Genomic DNA, 24440 nt, shown 5'->3' with positions numbered 1-24440 from the left:
TTCAAAAGTCTCCATATAGAAGTTGACTAAGGGTGGGGAGAGTGGTGAACCCATGGCTGTCCCCTCTATTTGTTTGTAAAATTTTCCCTGCCAAACAAAATAGCCTGAGTTCATTGTGAACTGAAATAGGACTGAGATATCGGGAGGAAATTTAGCTTGAGTGGCTCAAATGTTTCTTTGAGTGGGGCATTTGTGAATAAGAGACGTCAAAACTTACCATTATGTTGGAGTGTAAGGTTTTCTATGCTGGCTTTGAAGTGGGCAGAGTTTTTTTATGTGTGATGGTGTGTGTGAGTGCTTTGGCCAAATGTTTAGCTAATTTGTATGTGGGGGAATCAATGCCATCCACTATGGGACGTAATGGCACATTTTCTTTATGTATTTTTGGCAGTCCATATATACGGGGGGGGGGGGTATAGAGTTTAAACGGTTTTAATTTGTCAGTAACTTCCACAGGCCAAGAAGTGACCTTCTTAAGGAGCCTATGGAGTTTTCTAATTTGTGAGTTGGTGGGATTGTATTCATTGAGGAGGTAAGTAGCACAATCTAATAATAGAGCATTAAGCTTACCCCCTGTAGTCCGTTTGGTTGAGTACTACGGTGGCGTTTCCCTTATCTGCTCTGGTGATTACTATTTCTTTGTTTTTGTTCAATTCCTGCAGAGCTTTATATTCACTATTTGATATGTTGGTTTTTGGTGGTATTGCTTTGGTGAGAACACAAGCTACAGCCAGTCTAACATTGTTGGCGATGTGGTATGGAAGGTGGTGGATCCCGCGTTCGATCTGGATCAATATATCTTCAGCTGGTATTTTCCTTGGAGCAATGGCGAAGTTGTGGCCACGTGATAGTGCGATGAGTGCTGCAGGCTTCAACGTAACTGAAGCAAGGTTGACTACAGTGTTAGTTGTAAGTTTTGATTCGGAAGTTGAGCTCTTTTTCAATTTTTCAAATTTCTTGATGTGTCGACCCTGTATTTTTTCAAATTCTTTATCTGCTGCAGTGCACAAGACATCATATAAACTAGACCAAAGCTCGTGATTTAATGTATTGGAAAGCTCTTCTTCAAGCACCTGAATAGCTTTGTTTGCATCAGCTAGGAGAACTCGCATGATGTCAGTTTGTTCCCGTAGCTAGCGTGGTTAAAATTCGGAGAGCCTTTTGTGAAAAGAAACAGTGCTTGAATTTCACACAATTTGGGATTACCTGATTATCTCGACAGCATTTTAGGGAGGGCAGACGATTCACTTGTCGTGATAATTTCAGCTTCATTTTACCATATTGACAGGCCTTGCGTGCAATGGAATCTCCATGGATGATAGTAATTCTCGTAGAAAGGCTTATACAGTGATTATACATAATTATTAATTGACTTAAGAAATTCACAATGTACAATAGAATATAATTAAATTAAACTTTAATTTAAAACTATTTGGCCACATGGCTCTGACTCACTCCTCTCCTTCTTAACACACTGAAATAACCAACACCACAGAATCAAGTTCACCCTAGAGAAAGAGAAAAACAACAGCCTCCCTTTCCTAGACACACTAGTCACCTGCCAGCCTGATAACCTTGGTTTTCTCTGTTTATAGAAAACCCACCCATACAGGCAGATGCATTCACCAACAATCCCCCTCCCCTCACAACAATATGGAGTTATTAAGACACTATACAACAGGGTGAAACTAATCTGTTCAAATGACAATGTCCTAACCACTGAACTAAATCACATCCTCAACACCTTCTCAGCCAATGGCTACCCCCCAAAAAAATCCAAAAAAATATTGAAACCAGTAAACCACAACCCCCCCCCCCTTCACAACAAGGATTACTCTAAATCCATCACCATTCCCTACATCCGAGGCACCTTGGAAAAAATTACCAAAATCTTAAGAAAACATGACTTGACCTCTTGTTACAGACCATATAGAAAATTTGCATCCCTTTTTATGCTCCACTAAAGACCAACCACTTCTCCTAGACCTTCCTAGTGTATACCAGGTCCCTTGCAGCTGTAAGCTGTTCTACTTTGGCCAAAAAGGCAGGACAACTAATATCAGAATTTCAGAACACATGGACTACATCCGGTTTCACCAGTATAGCCACTCTGGTCTTGCAGACCATGCTCTGGATACACGCCACAGAATACAGTGCAAGAAAGCCACAGTAATACACCATAGCAAGTTCAAGTTTGGAAGACTTTTCATGGAATCAGCCTCAGCCCTAAGAAACATGCCAAATCTCAACAAACTTGGTTGCATGAGACTGCCCCAAATTTGGGAGACATACATCATGAGACCTTCAGCCCAACGGCCAAGAATACCTACATAGCCTGTTAGGGGCACCATCAGGACTTTTAGGAGAAATGATAGCTTCCTGCTTCATCCTCATTTACTGTATTAGTGCCAGCCTGCATGTGTCTTTATTGTAAGTTCCTTTGAAAATGGCAACGTGACGTTACTGAAATATTGGAATATATATTTAAGTTTAATTTAATTATATGCTATTGCAGCACTTCCAAAACTGTGAGCCACAGCCACCTTGGGGGCCGTAGGTTTTGTTGAGGGGGGCTGTGATATAATGAAATCAAATTTAAAATATTTTAAGACTAAGTAGATTTTTTTTATTTTAAAAGAAACGTATTCAACTTTTATTATTTATTATTTCTTTTTTGTTATTTTTTATATTTTAATGGAAAAATTCACACATTGGTGTTGGTTCACAAACTTTGCTTCCTGCGTATTTTGGCGCTTAATGAATATTAGTAAATATTGCTTATTGATATGTTTCATTTCAAAGCAGTGGTTAATTGTATTTACTTCGAATGCTCTCCAGGGAAGCTCCAAATCTTCCTGTCCCTTTCATCACGCGTTCGTAATCAGGGACTGTTGATATTGACTTTATATACATATCAAAACTCGTTTTATATTATCACTGTCATCCGAGCTAGTTTTCTGTTACCAATGAAAGTTTCGCATATACTTCACACATGAAAAAAAGCTTAAACAAGTTCATGTGGAGAGATGGTAACTCACTTGCATTGGTAAACATCACCCCTCCCTAATAGTCACTATACTGCAGAGGCAATAAAAACAAGTACTTTTATTATGCCAGTGAATAAGGTATGAGAAGTCTGTGTAATATATTTCTCAACAAATAGTGCAATTAGAGACAACTGGGATAAAAACACACTAATTAATAAATCACGTGTCACCTCATACATAAACTATGCTGTAGACTGAAACAAAACCATATGTTGCATGGGCAAACACAGTATCTAACTAAAAACTATTGTTATTAATATGTGTGAGTTCGATTTCCCAAGGCAGCAATAAAATTCACCCAAATGTATTAAAATTCGTAAAAGTGTTAAAACTAAGTAATATATATATATATATATATATATAATGAATGTTATGGCAGTTTCACATATGGAATTCGGTTGAAGAGAGTTAGCATTTCAACTCAATTGTCAGCTATGCTTTTATCTTTCGGTTGCGTGATCATTTATTAATACCGCACCAATCATATGCACGTTTTAATAACCTGCCTTTGCTGTCTGTTTCACGTTAGGCTTAATTACCATAAAGGGAGAAAAGTCACAAAAGAGAAAAATGTTCCTGATCCGGAGATTCCCTTATTCAGGTAATATTCACTAATTTCATGTTATCAGTCTGTGGTGTGCCAGTATTGGTAAGTGGTGATATTATTTGATCTATTCTACGTTAAAAAATTTAACCCTGAGATGGATAAGTAAGTGGCTGATAAAAAAAAAAAAAAAAAAAAAAAAAAAAATCCTGCGAACAATCAGAAGACGCAGAAACAGACTAAAAAAAAATGACACTATTTCATATTTTTCCAGAACAGCCCGCATCGTCTTCAGAACCAAACGGTAAGAGGCAAAAAATGTAATATATGCATTTGATTTTTGCAATATTCGTTGTGTATATTTTTGTATTGAATATAAATACAATAAATATTATAATAATATATCTCTCTATTACGATTTTTTTTCGAGGGGGGCCGTGAAATATTTTAATTTTTGCAAAGGGGGCCCTGACATCCAGAAGTTTGGGAAGCACTGTTCTATTGTACGTTGTGAATTCCTTAAGTCAATTAATAATTATGTATAATTAGCGTATAAGCCTTTCTACGAGAATTATATCGAATACATGAAACCTCAAAAGTCTGGTCTGGCACAACATTAAACACAATATCCAGTGAGAAGAAGCTCATCTTCTCCATACATGCAAGTTTAAATAGGAACACCTTTTCAAAGAAAGTTGTGAAGCCCTTTTACATCAGCCAAATCTGGATCGAAACAATTGTCTCTCTCCCCCAAACGTTTGGGAGAATCTTTTCTTATATAACCATCAAAAAATTATTTTTAAGAATAATTTTAATAATATTCTTTATTAATATTAATTTCTAGCAAGTGGCAACAGTTTTTAATTGGTAATCCACTGACTGTTATGTACTTTGTATTCCATTCCTTTGAATAACTTGTCTACACTGATGATGTACTGTTATTTTCAGTACGAAATATCTGTACTTTTATTTCATTAAAGTTAATTACTGTGGTTAACGTGTAATTTATTATTTATCCAAGAGCGTTAAAGTATACCAATGAGAAAAACTTGCTGTTGACTTTTGCTTGTAATGTGTGCATTTCAAAAAAATAAGTGACTAGAGATCATCAATTTCCTAATACATAACCTCATGAGGTGTTCAGGCTACTATGACAGCACTACATGATTAAGTTTTCATTATTATTAATTTCCTATCCACAATTTTCTTCCAAAGTAGTCTATTACTTGTCAGCACTCCAAATAGCTAACATGTCATGCTACTAAGGTGCTTCTGATTGAATCAATCCACCTAGACCTTGATCTTCCTCTGGGTCTCTTTATTGCCATTTTAGCATCAAACACCTGGTTTGCTAACCTTTCCTCACCCATTGTATTTAGGTGGCCATCTCACCTTACATTAGCTCTACTTACTCATCCTTGAATGCTAACAGTGTCAAGTTCCTTTCTAATATTTTCATTTTTAATATGATTCTGTCATTGATGCCATCTGTTCAATCTCCTAGTTTTTCTCTGAGCCCTCATATCTGTGGTCTCTAGCCTCAGATCAAGTGCTTTATTTCTAACACAAACTCTCAAATTGTAGTTTTTTGAAAAGCTTTTCTCTTGGCACCTTGTCATGAGGCTTTCCCAGATCTTCAAAACTTAAGTGCGAGTCCTTATCATATTCCTATGATTTCTCAACTATTTGTCATAAAGTGAAAATCTGATCTTGGCAACCTCTATTTGGCCTGAACTTGATTTGTTCTCCAAGTTTCTACATTCTTTCTCAACCTCTTTTCAAGTATGCTTTCATGAATCATTTAGTAGAGAAATTCCTCTGTAATTCTCATATTCAGTTTTATTCCCTTTTTTTATAGATGTGAACTATTAGAGCTCAACTGCAATCATTGGAGTTTGACCTTCTGACCAGGCCCTCTGAATTATGCAGTGTAGCCACTGCAAAATTTTTATACTCCATGCTTCAGTATTTTTGTTGAATATCATCTACTTCAGCTGCTTTTCTGCATTTCACGTTTTTGATGGCTTTTTTCTACCTGAAGTATTGATATCTATTCTTCTTTGTATTCCTCTTGAAAATGTTCTAGTATTGTTCTGTCACTGCTTGTTTTGTTTTGTTTAACAGTCTTAGTAATTACTTCAGAACATCCAGGATATCCTTATCTTCAGTTTTCTTGTTACCTTTATCATCTTTCATTCCTTGTACGGTATATTTTCCTCCATTTCTAAGCTTCTTCAATAGCTTCCAGAATATTTTGCCACCTTCCTGATATTTATTTTCTATATTTTTTACCAAAGTCTTCCCATTACTTTTGTTTAGCTATTTTTACACATAGCTTAGCTTTCTCACATTTTCCTCTGTATTCTTTTAAGGTATCTGCAGACTTATTTGCGAGAAACTTTTAGTATGCTTTCTTCTTTTCTAGAACTGCTTCCTTAACTTCTTGGGTCCACCATGATATTATTATTTTTCTATCCTTGCAGACAACCACATACCTTCCTAGCTGAATCAGTCAGTGTCTTCTTCAGAGTTTTCCACTGTCTGCTCTGTCTTACCACTCCAAAGTTTGGTTCTTATTTTCAAACTGATTCAAATTTTCTTCAGTAATGTTTGCATAGTACAGTTTACCTGTACGAGCTGCTCAACTTTAATTCTTTTTAAAACTTTCTTACATATTCTTTTCAATATAATATCCATTTTTATCCTGCTTAGTACTAAGCAGTGGTCACTTCCAATTTCAAATCCTCTGTACACTTTTATCTTGAATCATCATGAAGATTTCATTTTCAACAATAATGCAGTCAATGAGACTTTTCTTATTTTTTGTATCTTCTGTCCACACGAACTTGTTCACATCTTTATGTTAGAACATAGTGTTAGTAATGGCTAGTCTGTGTTCTGAGCAGAAATCCTACAAATACTTACCATTATTATTAACTTTGCCCTTTTCTCCAAATATTCCCAAAACTTTCCTATATGTCTGGTGGGATTCATTTCCTATTTTGCTTTAGATCTCTAACAAGGACCACTTTTTCCAGAATTTTGACATAAAATTCTTCGACTTCTTCCTTAGAAGAAACATCTGTGGGACCATAGGTAAAGATAAACTTCATTGTCCGTTTCCCCATTTTAAAATGTGCCTACATCACTCTACTTGAAACTACCTTCCAATCAAGAAGTTTATCTTCGTGTTTGTTGTTGAATGCTATCACTACTACTTCCTTTCCTTGATCATTATTCTTGAATATAACCTCATATACTTTAGTAAGACCTCACCTGTTTTTGTCTTCTGTCTTATTAATGCCATATATGTCCACATGGTACTTTTCCAATTCTTCTGTAAATTTGATTCTCTTTCCATTAATACTCCTTATATTGATAGTTCCTATCTTCAGTTCTTCTGACATTGCATTTATTCTTCTTTTAGATGTTGAGTTCAAGTTAGTTCGAGGAGTTGACTTTTCACTGTTCACCCTGGTTCCCTGATGAAAACAGCAGGGACTTTGTTTAACCAGATAATCCCCAAGCCTGCAGTAGATCATCTTGATCAAATTCTTGACATGTTTAATCCTCATGGGATGAACAGGACATTATGATAGTGTGATAAGTACATATCACATTATGATAGTGTGATAAGAAGGGTACAGTACTATTATGATTAACTTGGCATTATTACTAGCTTCTTATCAACAGTGTTATTCCAGTATACGAGGCACTACTAACAGCAACAGTCCACCTACATCTTGGTGATCCTCTGGGTCTGCTTTCTTCCATTTTGTTTATATAACCATGCCACCTTAGATTACTCTCAATACTTAAATACAACTGTGCCATGTTCATTTTCTTATATCTTCATTTTAGAAATTATTTAGTATTTTCATTTTGGAATTATGCCCATACCTTTTCAGTTTACATTTCTCATACATTTTTTGCCAATTCTAATGAAATAGTGCCCATGGGAATATTTGTAAAAATGCAAACAGTAGAAACTGAATGTCTATAAGAAAGAGAGCATCAATGACCATCAAGAATTCTTGATGGTCATTGATTGACTTGACTACCTCTTCTGCTTTGCTTCAGCTAATTTTAGGGAATGCATAGAGCCTCCACCAGCCAAATGCAAGAAATTTATTATACTGTCATATGGTAATACCGTTTACTTTCCATGGAATGGCTCATAATTTGCTAATAGCAGCATTAGACTGAAAGCTATGTAAATTACTGATCCCATCCTCATTGTTCGTATTTTTTGTACTTGCTTCGGCAGTACATATACTAAAATTGGAATGCTACATAGAAGATTCGCATGGCCCCTGCACAAGGATGACACGCAAAATCGTGAAGCGTTCGACGTTTTTTTAAGCACCTCCGTAGCGCAATTGGAAGAATGACAGTACATTGCACACTTCGATTGGAAAAGGCCTCAGTTCAATTCTTGTCATGATGAGGGAATCTTTGTGAGTTTTTTTGGGGGAAGGGGGACGACATTAGGTAACACTGAGTCCAGCGGGGTCTGAAGGCGATAATGATAAGTATAGAAGCAGTGACATTTTTATGCTTTATACTAATGCCGGGAGTATCTGGAATAAAGGAGATGAATTGGTGGTGCTGATAGCATCAGCCTGGCCAAAGATCATTGGGAACTCTGAGACGTGGTTGACAGAAGATGATATAATAACAAGAATAGAAGTAGAAGGGTACAGCATTTTTTGGCAGAATAGGAAGGGAAAGCGTGGTGGTGGAGTACTGCTTATGGTAAGTGATGACTTATGTCCTCTAAGAGTGGAGGCTTTGGAAGGCAGTGGCACTAATGGTTTGGAAAGCATGTGATGTGAGGTAGAGGTGGGCAAGGCAGAATATTTAGTGGGGTGTTGCTACAAGCCAAGGAGCACAGAGGGTGGGGAGCAGTAGATGTTTAGGCAGTTTAATTTGGCAAGTGCAAGAAGAATGATTGTTATGGGAGATTTAAACTACAGCAATATAAGCTGGGAAGAGGAAAATGCATGTAGTAATAAAGGAATGGAATTTCTAGAATTCTTGAGGGACAAATGTCTTGGGCAACATGTAATAAAGGGAACAACGGGGGTTTAAGAGTTTTGGATTTGGTCATAGCATCAGAAGAGCTGATAATAACTGAGATGACATCTCTCCCCCCAGTTGGAGAGGGTGACCATGTGGTTTTGACTTGTAAGATGAATAAACATGCAGAAGTATCAAAGAAAAAGGAATGTATGTGGAATTATAAGGCAGTGATTATAATAGTCTTAGATATGAACTTGAGGCAGTTCCATGGACAGCAGAATTGGAAGGGCGAGATATCATTAGTGCTTGTGAAATTGTAAAGGAATATTTGTTAGCAGCAATAGTAAGCTGGATTCCATGAGTGAAGAAGAGGACACAATTTGGTGTGAAGTGGATGACAAACAATATTAAACAGGAACTGCAGGCGAAAAATAGATTATGGAAGAGATATAAGGAGAGGGATAGAGAGCAGATGCATGAAGAATATAAGGCTCAGGCCAGGAGAGTGACTTGTATGGTGAAGAATGCTAAACTGGAATATGGGAAGAGATGGGCACTAAGATCCAAAGAAAATCCTAGGGAATTTTTTAGCTATATGGCCAGTAGGAGGAGAAATGATTGTGGAAGAAGGACATTGTGGGATAAAAATGGGAATAGAGTGACTGTTGCAGAGGACTAATTATGAAATTAAGAACAGAATTAAAAAAGCAAAAGCAGAATTTTTCCAAATATACCACATATTTTGAAACAGAAATCTGAACAAACAGTTAAAAGTAAGAACCTCAAGACAGTGATCTGGAGCATGGGGACATATGGATGTGAGTCCTGGACAATCAATAAGGAGATGAGTGACCGATTGAATGCATTTGAAATGTGGTACTTGAGAAAAATGGATCATATCAGCTGGACTGAAAGAGTGAGCAATGAAGAGATTCTTAAAAGATTCAAGATGAAAAGAGACTATATGGCTAGTATCCAAAGAAGAAAAATAGATTTTGCAGGACATTTGATGAGGGGTTCTTCTGAAGAGAGCTCCCGAGAATAGTATTGCTGGGGATGGTGGAGGGATGGAGAGGAAGACCCCGACTGCAATGGAAAGACAACATCAAAGACTGGATGGGCGAGAGTCATACAGAAGCAAGAGATAGAGAGGCATGGAAGTGGGCTGTTCATCAGCTGCCAACCATCTTAAAAGAGGAGGCCACAGGATTAGATTAGATGCAGAGAACATAGTGGAGTTGTTCAATGAACACTTTATTGTAGTATTTCATCCTGGAGAAGTAGGTTTTAATACTAAAAGGCAGGTTTAAGGTGAAAGAGGAGAGGAGAGTGTGTTACAAATACTGAGTACTTACTCTAGATGTCAGTAAAGCTGTGGGACTGGATGGTATTTCACCACCGGTTTTGAGAGAATGTGCTAAAGAACTGACAGCTCCATTGATCTGGCTATGGGAAAAGTACCCAAGGAACAGAAGGAAGGTACGATAGTGCCATTGAGGGCAGTAGCAGACTGGAGGTATCTAATTATAGAACAGCGTGTGTTTCATCAGTAGTTTTAAAGATCTTGGAGAAATTATACGCACCGCTGGACAGATGAGGGTAATATTATCTGTGAGAATAAACATGGATTTGTTAAGGGACACTCTTGCTTTAGTGATATGATTGCCTTTTATAATAAAGTGACGAGCAGTTGATGAGGGAAAGGCATCTACAGTAAACTCTCGATTTAACGGACTATTAGAGGCTAAGAGTTGACCGCAAAATTGAAAGTCTGTTAAATCGTGATTCTTAGGAATCGCGATTTAACACTTTCAAATAAAACAAAAATAAAACACTTTCAGTGGTACAGTATTACTATATTTTAATGAGAACATTTTTATGTAAATTCCATTTTACTGAGGATTGGGCTTAAAAAGGCATCAAGTTTCAGTTACTTTCCATTTGTATACTGTTTCTTAATAATTAACAATCAAAATTGCCGTTAATTATTGCTTATTACGAAAATGTTTGTAATAAGCAATCATCTCTGGATCTGAAGATGCACCTATGAACAAGATGATGTCATCCATGCGTTCTCTAACCACTGATAGTTTCAGACCTGCTGGAACCGCTTCTTCCTCGTTGTCAACCTCCTGTTCACCCCTTAGAATATCTTCAGCAAACTCTTCCTGGCTGAGAATTTGGTAGCCTGGGCCGCCCTTGTCGATGTCTAGCTATTGTTCAATGTCATTCTCACTGACATTATCACCAGCTCGCATCAAAGTTTCATGGAAATCAAGAGCTTTCAAAACCTCTGAAATCGTATTCTGGCTCACTCCCGTTCAGTAACTTGGTCCAGCCATTAGCCAATGTAGTTTTTATCTGCTTCCGTGCGGCAGTAAAATTAAAGATGACAGACTTGCAAATTTTGAAGTGTCCTGGCTCCTCTTGTATCTTCTTTGGGATCATCTTTGTCCTCCAAGACAACCATAACTTCTTCAAGAAACTTCTTATACAATCTCTTGCAGGCAACAATGACTCCCTGATCTATAGGCTGTATTATAGAAGTGGTGTTCAGAGGAAGGAAAATACATTTTATTCTTCCATTCCTACTAACCAACTTCTCAGTATTAGGATGGGCTGATTCATTATCAAGAAGTAAAACAGCTTTTATATCTTCAGGAGAGATTTTCAGGATCTCAAATTATTATTAATTTTTTTTATTAATTATTTCATTATCTGTATTTATTTATCAAATTATGTCCGTTGAATCGAGATTTACTGTACTGCAGTTTTTTTTTTTAAATTTTATTTATTTATTTTTTTTAAAAGACATTTGACAGGTTGCCACATGATAAGCTGATATTTAAGTTGCAGCACATGGGTTTCTGATAGGTATCAGAGAGTTGTGTATGGTGGGGCAATATCTTTGGAGGCAGAAGGTTACAAGTGGGGTTCAACAGGACTCAGTACTGCGACATGTATTGTTTAACCTTTATATCAATGACATTGTGAATGGATTGCAGGGGGATATTCAGTTGTTTGCAGATGATGTGAAACTGGGAAGGGTTATTAGTAATAGTGCAGATGTGGCAGCCCTGCAAGAGGATTTGAATAAACTAGACAGATGGGCAAATGAATGGGAGTGTTGGTTTAATGCAGCAAAATGTAAAGTCTTGAAGTTTGGAATACATCGATGAGAGGTGCATACTCGATTGGAGGAGCTGTACTGGAGGAAGTAGGAGAGACGAGATCTGGGGGTGATGATTTATAGAAAACTGAAATTCATGGAGCATCTTGCAAAGGTGGTGAAGGTAACCCAGAGGATTGCTGCAATACTGAGAAGGACGCTGACCTGCAGAGATAAAAGAGTTATTGTTCTGTTGTATGAGATCCTGATCAGACACACTTAGACTATTGTTTTCAAATTTGGCTCCCAGGATTTGAAGGGGATAAATTAACTGTGGAAAGGGTACAGAGACAGATAACAAAGATAGTTTTAGGACTGTACAATGTTAGTTATGAAGATTCCTGAAAGGAAGCTGTAAGCAAGAGGGTGAGGAGTGTTTTTTTTGCATGGAGGGTGATTGAAACGTGGGATGCATCTTGATGAGATTGGTAAGAGCAAGACCGGTCAGTGAGTTTAAGGAGTGCTATGATAGACCGTGTTTCCTAGGAACTATCTCCCACTATGAGTTTCTTGACTCTATGGAGGTCTGAATAATAATAATAATGAATGGATGAATGACAGATATTTCAAGCAAGGAACTGTTAATGAAATATAATAATCCTTGCTTTTTTTATAATACTATTATATATAATTGGGCTGATGTTATATATTTATTAGTTGTACCATTTATAAATTCATTTATTCATTTTTAAATACATAATATAAGGAAAACATATGGATAAGCTTTATTGCAGTTATTCACAAGACCAAATGAACAGAATTATAAAATTCTATTCATCAGTTAATTTTTCTCTAATTTTCTAACTAGCATATTCAAAGCACAACTTGTTTCATTGTTCACAAGTACCAACAATCAGTTTTTAGTACAGTTTAAATTGTAGCAGATATTTAAGAAAAAACTAATCCTAATTTTGAAGCCCTTGGCTGCTATTCTCTTTTTCATCCAACAGTATAGGACATCAGAATTAAGGTTCCAGTTCTTTTCTTATGTCCATTACAATTTTAAATTGTCCCCAGTACTGTTTGATAAGACTTAGTAGTTCAAAATCTGCTTAACTACTAAAAACCTTTCATAAAAAGCATTTATATAAGCTATTATATAAGTTCTTGGGCAAAGTGCGTATTTTAATTAGTGTGTTTCTAAGTTTTCTCAGGTTTATTTTCACTTTCAAAACTTAATTTCTTATGCCAAGATGAAGTCTTTTAAGACCTCATCTTGGCATAAGAAATTTTTATATTACATTATTATTTCTGAAAGAAATAATTTACATTGGTAAATTATGTGCAAGAGTGTGCATTGATACTGCATCCTTCTCACACTATCACACTGAGAATTTTAATAGATATGGTACGATTTTCATTTGCAAATATTTAAGTTCAAGTTTAAATAATAAATCATTGATAGAAATGATGTGACATATCACTGATTGACTATGAATTCAGTCAGTGATTTGTATCCTGTCATATCCTTTTACCACATTTTCTTCAGTATGCAAACTAAATCAGCTTAAAAAAAAAATCTGGCTAAATTGAAATGAGTTCAGATTCAGATTCTGTATGTATTGTCAATAAATATATCTATTGTTCTATAGTTTTGCAGGACATTTTCAATTTTTAGAAACTTTCTTTGTTTTCAGAAATTGAGCTACTGAGAGCAAGTTCTTATGAAGTAAAAGAAACTCTAATAAAAATAGTAAGTATAAATAGTTGTATTACAAATAGACAGAAAATCTTCACAAGATAAATATTTTCTTGCTATAACTGAACTCTGAAAATTTGCATATCACTAGCACTATAATAAATTTAGTTTAATCCTTTATCCAAGTGTGAGCAAACAAAGTTTGCACCTGAAAATATCTTCAGGACTCGGGTAAGGTAGTACAACACCGGGAAACTCGTAGCAGAGGTGGACCAAGCTAACATCACTCCTATCTCATTATCTCCCATAATGCAAAACACATCTCCTTGCAGATATGTATAATGTTATGCATTAAGAGAACGGCCACTACCCAGACTAGTTTCGACCTTTATTGAGGTCTCTTCAGTGGGAGACAGGCCCAAAAGTGGAGATACCAGGCAGAAGCAATGGCAAGGTTATCTGTACCTATAGGAGTTGCCAAAAGGTGTGCCACCTTTTTATTAAATTACTCTGGATTTAGAGAACGATGTTGAAAGTTTATTTTCACTTGGTTAGACTATAATAAATTTAGTTTAATCCTTTATCCAAGTGTGAGCAAACAAAGTTTGCGCCTGAAAAAAAAAAAAATTTACTAGCACTGGCAGTACCAGTTTAGACCAACATGTCTCAAACTGGATACATATTGCTGAATTTTTTGTGTTAATCACACATTAACCCAGACACTGTTGAAATTTTGACATTCATATTTAACAGTTCATAAAATTACAACAGAAAAACAATGTGCTCTATGCCAAGCTTGATATCAGGAATGAAAAGCACCAACTTCTTCAAAATTGCAAAGCATGCATCCACACTGTCATCAGAAAAGTGATAATCGATAAATGTTGTTTCAGCAATACTTGTACCATAAGGTTTAACAAATTAAACAGTGAATAATATATTTAATATATATTGCCTGATACCACTGATGACCTGAAATATTTCAGGTTGAAATATTTTCCTATTAAATATATTATTCACTCTTTTCCTTGTGTTATTGTGTTAATTTATTAAGTGGTAATCAGATATTTTCAGATTTGGATTGTGTGTTAGGTGAGAGAAAAGTCCTATCTCCAGCTTTTTATGTTTTGTTTTAATTATTGCATGTGGAACTGAAATTGTCCTGTAGAAAAAATGTCCTCTTGATTGAGCAGTCCCAGATAGCATGCACACAGAAAGCATACTCTTAGTCCAAATATACTGAGAATAGATACAGAGATCTGGAAAAAGCTCAAAGTAAATGGTACCTACTTCAGCCAGGTCAATCTACTGATTTTGTGTATTTGAATTTTGGAGGTAGATTGCCTTTCATTGTAGATAATGATTTCTTTTACATAATGTTCATCTTAAAGTTGTACAGTTCTCTGCATACATCTGGAACAATATTCTGGTGTCAATTTATGTGAAACAAACATTTCTACAGTTTCTCTTTTAGAGACTTAAGTTTCCTTAGAATATATGACATTCCATTAATGATTTCTGATCAGGTCACACTCAGTAGCTTAATTCAGTGTCTCTAGATTGAGAGTGGATATCAAATTAGGTTGATCTTTATAATATTTTTCATACATTTTTTGCCTTCTAAATATTTCAGTTTTTTTTTTTTTTTTTTTTTTTTTTTTTTTTGTCATAATTACTATTTTGAAGTCAAATTTATAAGGTACATAGTTTCCAGATTGAAAACATTTTAATAGATTACCTTTGAATTAGTTCATAAATTTGGCTGATTATCCTTAAAAGAGAGATATAAATGGTTCATATATTTTGTTCACAAGCACAATCACTGCACTGTTATAAATATGAGGATCTTTCAATTATCAAACCTTCATAAATTATTTACACATAAACATAAGAAAAAGCATTACTTATTAAATATACTGCCAAATATTTCAGTTTGAAATTAACAAACTATCGTCATTGGCTTAAACAATAGCTTTTTTTACAAGGTAGAATGCGAACAATTGATTTATTCCAAATAATACGAGCACGTGACGTGATGTAAAATCACTAATAGCTTTATGCTTTCACTGAAGAAAAGGTTAATCATAAAAATGTAAAATTAATTGCATAAATAATTATATAATTTATATTATCATACAAAAACTTAATTTATAATATCATACTGAACAGATCATTAGACAGAAGTAGTATCCAGATTGTTTCTTATGACCTTCCGTCTTTGTAAATATCATTATTGGACTTGATTAAAAAAATTAACGTGTTATTTGGATTCAACCTTTCCCTATTTCTGACAAGGAAAGGCAGTCATTCCGATTCAAGTTAGTTCAAGTATGGCCTAAGCACTCTCTTTAAATAGGCATTCAAATTTATACCAACATCTATGTAGAAGGCGTGTTTTAGACCAGAGAATGTTGTGGTCTGCCTTTATTCCGTGTTGCACCAATCCAGACTTATTGGATTTGTTATGAAGAATATAAGATTGATGTTGTATTCTTTTTTCTATCGAACATCCGGTTTGTCCAAAGTAGAAAAGCTGGCAGTCACATGGAACTTGGTATGTACCAGGAAGAGACATAGTTCAGCATTTATCTTTGAAAGATGGGAAATATGGGATAGTATATTAACAGGAATATAAGTAGTTATTAGATCATATTTCTTCAGAATTCTTAAAATAGGCTCTGAAATGCAGATGTATGGGATTGGAACTCGATGTATTGATTCTTTGCTGTTTTGGTTGGGTTTGTAGGGGTCAAATAGATGTTGTGTAGTTCTTTTGGAGAAAGCATTTAATTTCATATATTGTTTGATCGTAGAGTTCTTTCTGTAAATGGTGGGGAATTTAACATTTAGTTCTAGCTCATCGAATTAAACATTTTATGATTCCTGTCTTTTGAGAAGGATGATGTGCAGATGAGAATAATGTCTAAAAAGGATAATTTGTTGCTTTTTTAATTTCCATGGTGAATTTGATACGAGGGTGTAATGTATTGATTTTAGCGGAAAAAAAAAGTAGGTAAGGAATCTATATTGTGAGGCCACACAGCAAAAATGTCGTCTATATATATCTAACCTAAAATGAAGGTTGAGATGAAAATATAGATGAAAAAAGGATATCTTCTAAATGCTCTGAATAAAAGTTGGCTAAAGCAGGAGAGAGAGTGGACTTCCCATGGCAGTTCCTTCTCCTTGGTTGTAGAATTTGTTTTGACACAAGAAATATCCGGAATGCATCATGAATTTGAACAGTTTTACTATGTCTTGTGGGAAAATATCAGTAAGTAGTTGTAAAGTCTCTTTGAGAGTTTTCTCTTTGAATTGAAAGAGACAACAAATTATTCTTTTTAGACATTATCCTTTTTTTAATATAACAACATCAGTTTATAGAAAACTCACTTTTACTGGACTGTTACATTCTCCAACAATCTGCACATCGCCCTTCTCAAAAAACAGGAACCATAAAATGTTTAATTCGATGAGCTAGAACTAATTGTTCAACCCCCTATCATTTAGAAAGAACTCCTGTACTATCAAACAATATATGAAATTAAATTCTTTCTCCAAAAGTACTACCCAACATTTGTTTAATTCCTACAAAACCAACCAAAACAACAAAGAATCAATAAGTCGAATTCCAATCCCATACATTTCTGGCATTTCAGAGCCTATTTCAAGAATTCTGAAGAAATATAATTTAGTAGCTACTTATATTCCTATTAATAAACTATCCACTTATTTCCCATCTTCCAAAGATAACTATGTCTCTTCCTGGTGCATACCAAGTTCCATGTGACTGCCAGCTTTTCTACTTTGGACAAACTGGACATTCAGTAGAAAAAAGAATATAAGAACATCAATCTTATATTCTTCACAACAAATCTGATAAGTCTGAATTGGCACAACATGAATTAGAGGCAGACCACAACATTCTCTTGTCTAAAACACGCCTATTTTATTTTATTTTATTTTTTTAATTAAGGCAGATAATGATATTTACAAAAACAGAAGGTCCTAAGAAACCACCTGACTACTACTTCTGTCTAATGATCTGTTTAGTATGATATTATAAATTATTTAATTTATATGCAATTTATTTTACAATTTTATGATTAACCTTTTCATCAGTGAAAGTGTAATGCTATTAGCAATTTAACGTCACATGCCTCGTACTATTTTGAATAAATCAATTTTTTGCATTCTACCTTGTAAAACGCTGTTGTTTAAGCTACTGACAATAGTTTGTTCATTTCAAACGGAAATATTTGGCAGTATATTTAATAAATGATACTTTTCCTTGTGTTTACATGAAGATAAATTATAATACAATGCACAAGTTTCCTCAAAACTAGAATCAAACCTTCACTTATGTAAATTTAGTTGACAAAGTAACCCTTGAATGGATTAGTGTGTCAACTAACATCCAATACGCATCTTTTTTTAATATACCTTTGGTTTACCAACCCTTCATTCATCCAGCAATGAACTGATTTTTCTTCGCAGTTGAATAATTGAGGGATTTTTTTTATTGAAGTTGGTTCATTGAGTTTCAAGATGGACTGTAAAAAAGGTGTTGGTTAGCAGTAGCTCTTGTTCTAATGATTTTAGGAAAGTGGAGGAATGAAAGGCCAATTCAGCAGAGCACTCCATATAAGTATCTATAGCAAAAGTCAGAAACTGAACGTCTGTGAGAGAGGGATCATTAATTACCCAGATTGCCCTCTTCGGAATAGAATTGAGCAATCTTTGAGAGGATTTTGGTGCACCACCCCAAATATGAGAGTGATATTCCATGGTTGGGCAGATTTGGAATTTGTATAGAGTTATTATCTGTTAAGGTGTGAAGTAGTGTCCTGTGAAAAAGTACACCTAAGTTTTTTGGCTGCTGCAGAAGCTATAGTTGAAATGTGTCTATGCCAGGAAAGGTCGGAGATGTAGGTCAGTCCAAGAAGGGAAATCTGATTGTGTTTGGATATCTCAGTAATACTGAAGATAAGGGGGAGGGGTGCAAGCTGTTACTTGCGAGAGATCAGACAGGACTGAGTTTTGGTGGCATTGAAGTCTATAAGGTTGTCCTTATAGACCAGGATTTTGCCAATCAAAGGGTGAAATCTCATCGTTTTTCTGGTTGCACTATGAAGTGCTGTTAAATTAATTTTTTTAAAAAATTGTTTCACTTTCTCTCTCTCTCTCTTCAAAATTCTTTCAACTTTCACTTTATTTGTTTGCTGTCAGTTTTACAGCCATATTTAGCTTTAGATGGTGTTTACCACTTACTTAAGGCTGCATGGCCAAGCAATCCAAGGAATTTCATTCAATGGAAACAGCATTAGCCATGGACTTCTCACCCACTCTTAGTCATAGTCCCATTTTGGGAGGGGAGGGTGAGACTTGTGACATACCATCAACCAGCAGAATGATTTTCTCGATGCCCTCTGGGGATGTGAAGTATGGGCTCATCCCATTTCGCTTATCATTACTAAGGAAATCCCTGTTAGTTTCTTTTCCTTTGCTTATTTATATGCTTAAATTCAACTGGTCATTTCATCCGATCTCTTCTTCTCTTCCGTCTAAGACAGGTTGAGCAGGATCTTCCAGTCTTCTCTATTCCTTGCAGTTCAAAAAAAGTTCCTTATATGTTCTGCATCCCGAGATGTTCTTTATTAATTTCAGTCAGGTAATTCTTGGTCTTCCGGGTCTCCTTTTTTCAGTTTGAAAAAGTATTGATTAGGACGTTAGGAAGTCTGTCTGCGTACAGCGTGGCCAAACCATCTCAGTTGTTGTTTTCTAATTTTTTCTATTATTGTGTTTTTATACAATAGTTCTTGTCTGACTGTGATGTTTGTTTTCTTTTCTATCCAACTTGTTCTATTTATTTTTCTTAAGCATTTCATTTCAAATGCCAGCAGTTTTTTCTCCTCTCTTTTCTTAACTGTCCATGCTTCTGCTACATAGATGACTGATGGTATAATTATTGCTTCATATAATTTGATTTTGGCTTGCTTAGATATCTTGTTTGTTTTTCAGATTTTCTGTAATTTTCCCATGGTGGCCCATCCTATCGCTATTCTGTGTTTGATTGTTTTGAGTTCATCTATTGTTTCTGTTAGTTTTGATTCAAGGTATATTAAGTTGTCTACTTATTCTAATTGTTCTCCATTTAGGGTGGCTGAGATGGTAGTTCTGTTCCTCCCTATTTTCATCACTTTTGTCTTTTGTATATTTATTGTCATGTCATATGTTTTACAGGTTTTGTTTAGCTTGTTTATCAACTTTTGTAGTTCATTTGGGGTTCTTGCAATAAGGATATGATCATCCGCATATTTGATATTATTTATGTTTAAATCATTGACATTGATTCCAGGCTCATTGTCTATTGCCTTCTTTATAACTTCTTCTAGATATATGTTGAATAGGCATGGGGATAATGGGCATCCTTGCATTACTCCTTTTTGGATCTCTATGGGTTCTGTTGTGAGTGTGTCCTTTTTAATTGTTGCATTTATCTTAGAGTAATATTTTATCAGAAACTGTATTATATATTTGTCTATTGCTTTTTCTAGTAGAATTTTAAAAAGGATTTCTCTGTTGATGCTATCGAAAGCTTGTTTAAAGTCCACAAAACAACAATATAGTTCTTTATGGTCTTTCCAGCTGAACTCTGCTAGTTGGTGCAATGTGAAAATTTGGTCTATTGTTGAATAGTTTCCTCGGAAACCAGCTTGTTCTATGCCTATCATTTCTTTGTAGGTGTTTTTAATCTATTTTGTATAATTCTTATGAATATTTTATAGGTATGAGGGAGTAAACTGATTGGTCTGTAATTTCTGCAGTCTCTTTTGTCTCCTTTCTTGTATATTGGGATGATCTTTCCAGTTCTCCAGTCATCTGGGATCTCTCCTGTTTGTAGTATTTTATTGAATAGGGATGTTAAATATTCTATTGATATGCTGCCTCCATATGACTACAGTTCAATAGGGATAGTATCAATGCCTGGTGTTTTATTGTTTTTCATCTGTTTTATTGCGTATTTAACTTCTTCTTGTAAAATTTTTGGGTGGTCATTATTTTTTTCTATTGTTCGCATTCTAGTTTTGTTTCCTTGGTGGAAGATATTCTTAAAATGGTTTGACCAGATTTTTCTTATATCTTCAATATTCCCGGTTTCAGTCATCTTGTTGTTTATCATTGTTACTGCTTTTGCTGCAAATTGCTTTGTAATTTCTCTTACAGTATCATGGAAGACTTTTAGGTTGTTTTGTTGGTATGCTTCTTGGCATTTCTTAGCTTTTTCTTCTAACCATTTTCTTTGGCTTTTTTGCATAGATTATCAACTTTATTTTTTTTAGTGCTCTGTATTTTTCTCTATTCTCTTCATTGTTTTGTTGGTTTACAAGTATCTTGGCTTCTCTTTTCTCTTCTATTGTAGCTACGATTTCTTGGGTTATCCACTGTTTGTTTATTTTGGGTTTGGTACCTAGAGTGTCTTTTGCAATTTATAACACTGTTTCTTTTCCTTCTTCCCAGTATTTTCTGCTGTTCTGGAAGATGTGGGGTTTTTAATATCAAGCACATCTGTTCTAAAAATCGACTTCTGTTTGAGCTATCTTTTAGCTTTGATAGGTTGATGTTTTCTTCTTTTCTGATATTGTTTTTCCTGTTGAATTTTATCTTCACTTTGGCAGTTAATATTTCGTGGTCAGTGTCGAAATCAAAACTTCTTAATGTTCGTACATTATTTATTGATCTTTTCCATTGTTTGTTTATGATGATATAGTCTATGCAGTTCTTTATATTACCATCTGGGGATGTCCATGTATATTTATTATTAAGGCGTTGATAGAACAATGTGTTTGTAATCATTAGATAGTTTGCTTTACAGAAGTGGAGTAATTGTTCTCCTCTGTTCATTAAGCTCTCTGTATCCAAATTTCTCCATCACATCTTTTTTGTCTGCTGTGAACTGTCCTATTTTAGCATTAAAATCTCGCATCTCTATCATGAGTTCTTTTTTTTTTTTTTTGGGATTATCTATTTCCTGTTGTAGTTCTTCATAGAAATTTTCTATTTCTTCCTCTGAATGGTTACTGTCTGATGCATATATTTGGATTATTTTAATCGTTTGACCTTTTTCTTTTGCTTGAAGTTTGGCTGTGATTATTCTAGGAGACACTGGTTTTATTTCAATTACTGAGTGTGTGTAAGTTTCTTTTCAATTAATAATGTAACTCCTTCTCTGTGTATGTTATCTTTTCTTCCTGAGAAGTATAGTTTTCGTTCTAGTAAATCCATCTCCGCACCAATGTTTCTCTGATAAACCTAAAATATTCCATTTCAGTCTTTTTAAATTTTCCTGGACTAATTGCAATTTTCCAAGTCGGTATAGTGATCTTATGTTGAGAGTGGCTGCATGTTTCACATCCTTGGCTGACCACATTGCTGATTTCTCACCTACTCTATGTGGTCTTTGAGTAGGCGCGTCGGCTGTCCCATATGCAGTAGCACTATCTCAGTTTGTAGACTCTCCTGCTCATGAAATTTACTGGCATAATAATGTAGCCAGCTTGCCATGCCTTTGCTACTTCCTTTGATCCACGGCTCTTTATTCAGAGCAACCCATTTGGGTTTCCCCCATCTGCCACCTGGGGGACATGCCTGGTAGGAGTAAGGTCTCCCCCATCCAATCTCAGGTCAACAAAATATTAGTGTTTTAGAAAATGGAAGAGCTAACAGTGACACATGCCATTCAATTGTGATACAATCAGGGCCAGCTGGAGGTTTTGCAGGGCCTTGGGAAAAATATTTGCAAAAAAATAATTTTTTTATCGAAAAATCATGTAATTTTATTAAACATAATTTACAAACATTAAATATATATATAGTTATATACTCGACAAAGAATTACAGAAAATAAAAAAAAAATATTATATTTAATTATTGCCTATTTCCTATTGCTTTTATCAAAAATAATTAAACACATATCTCATATTGGTTTTACATTGTCATCTGCACACAATGCCATGCCACAGTATACTGTGGACGCGTCCAGTTCTTTCCGATCGCATACAGACTTGTTTTTTTCAGGTATTTGCGACAGCAAATATCAGTTTAAAATTACCCTTGTCTTTTTATTTAAATTTTCCAAGAACTATTTGAATGCCCCTTGTATTTGCCTGTGCCTTTTATCATTGCTGGTACCAGGTACCGACAATGATAAAAGAACAAAGAATCAATATAAATTTAATTAAAATATTTCCCATATCAATACATCTCTGAAACATCAAAAATTCTATTTTTGATGTTTCAATAGAGGCAAATTGTTCTATTTGCTTTTCTAATCCTACTCTGACTGGTCATGAACTTTATTATTTCTTCATTCACGAAATGCTTATTCCTGTTTTCTTTAGCACATACTACCTTATTTATATTAATCGATGTTTTCTTGAGATTTTGCTACTTTGTCATTTTGATCTAGCAACCATTTCTACTCTACTGTTGTGTCGAAAATAACTGGCTCACTATCAGTCAGCTATTTGTTTCAGACCCAACATGAGAAAATAGTGACATACGATAAAAACATGCTTATACTCTCAAGAGCAGGGATAAAGAAGTAATAAATAAATTGTAATCAAAAGGGATATCAACTTAATTAATAATATTGTTGTAAAGTAGTCCAAATTGTATTATAGTATCATGTCCAATAAGGAAAAATTATGCTGAACAATTCAGGATCGTATGTTAACCAATCAAAGGAAGGTCAAATCACTATGTAATAGTCCACAGTGACACAGCAGAAAACCTGTATAGTCATCCGGTAACCCCTGCCATAACAGTTCCGTCAAGAGAGGCGTCGAGAAAAGGATATGACATCATCGATGCCTGACGAATCAGAGTGACTAAGTGAGTGACGAAGGCAGAGAGAGAGAGAGAGGGCGCTCGCTGATGAGATATAAGGAGTGGGGCACTTTAAATGCTCTCTTGTTCCTGCATTTTTCTTGTGTTCCTGTTCAAAGGCCGTGAGGGCTGAGGAAGCTTGTCCCAGGTATCCAGCAACTCTCCACATTCTGTGGGACCCCGATGTGCACAAGACGTCCGACAGAACATCGGGACACTAGCAGACAGAGCTATTGGTGAACCTGCAGCCAATGTGAGGATAGCGAAGGGGATCCTTCGAAAAGAAAGGAAAGAAATAGACAGCAGAGCGACAAGGGAATCTTGCCACGTCCGAGGAAAACCCAGAATTGAAGTTAAGGAACCACTTCACTAAGGAAAATGGGCAGAAAAAGTTTAGCTTATATATATCAAGTATTGTAGAACCAGAGGAAACGAAAAGAAGGAGAACTTTAAGCATAGCCCTGCTTGACCCATCTAGGTGACCCGTTTTTGGACTAATCGTCTGTGACAAGACCTTCCTGTTGTAGCTTAAACTTTTGTGTAAGAGAGACACTATAGTAGGACAGTTATGAGATGATTCATTATATGTGATAAATGTGTAAAGACACTGTTCTTTATATTAAGCCTATAACTTGTATAAATTTTACAGCAAAGAGTTTTTAACTAAGATAGCAATTGATAAATTGAGTGAACATATCATGTGTATCTAGCTAATGTTGTATTACCAAAATTTGCATAACCACTGGAGTATCACTTAATACTAATGGCAAATCAGAAATAAGATTGATTAACTGATGCTCTTGGAATATAATCATATGTGCCTGTGCATTGAGAGATATGTGAGAGTGATTTTAACTTTGTAAATTAGAATTGAGTGAGTGAGTGATTATAATTGAGTGAGTTTATTACAATAGCATGAGTATTTGTAGATCAGTTTGTTTTTATATTGTTATTACACGATTTCTGTATATGATTTTTAGTTCAATTAAATGTATTCTTTTAAATCAAAGCTTGTGAGTTCTTGTGTTTGAGACTGAATTACCACTTAGAAAAGTTTGGACCTGTGTATGTGGGGGACATTGTATGCAAGGTAGAGAGGAGAGCCACAACTGCACACCACGTGATCCCTAT

The 24440-nt window shown here is 35.1% G+C and overlaps 1 protein-coding gene and 1 non-coding gene across 2 annotated transcripts in view; both read left to right on the top strand.

Annotated features, from left to right (window-relative positions):
• LOC150107184 (uncharacterized) overlaps positions 1-24440 on the top strand; it is a 646985-nt gene that overhangs the window by 543176 nt on the left and 79369 nt on the right. The window contains exon 21 of the mRNA XM_090391664.1: positions 13420-13475. Coding sequence (XP_090247790.1) covers positions 13420-13475 — 56 coding nt within the window. The remainder of the gene's footprint in view (positions 1-13419; positions 13476-24440) is intronic.
• LOC150107185 (U6 spliceosomal RNA) lies at positions 7843-7949 on the top strand. Its single transcript, XR_016548289.1, has one exon. It is a non-coding gene; the product is annotated as a U6 spliceosomal RNA (small nuclear RNA).

Source organism: Typopeltis vanoorti, chromosome 4 (genome assembly GCF_054136105.1).
Source record: "Typopeltis vanoorti isolate ZY-2024b chromosome 4, IOZ_Tvanoo_1.0, whole genome shotgun sequence".
Taxonomy (NCBI): domain Eukaryota; kingdom Metazoa; phylum Arthropoda; class Arachnida; order Uropygi; family Thelyphonidae; genus Typopeltis; species Typopeltis vanoorti.
The sequence above is the reverse complement of the archived record's forward strand: the minus strand, read 5'-3'. Positions and strand labels throughout refer to the sequence as shown.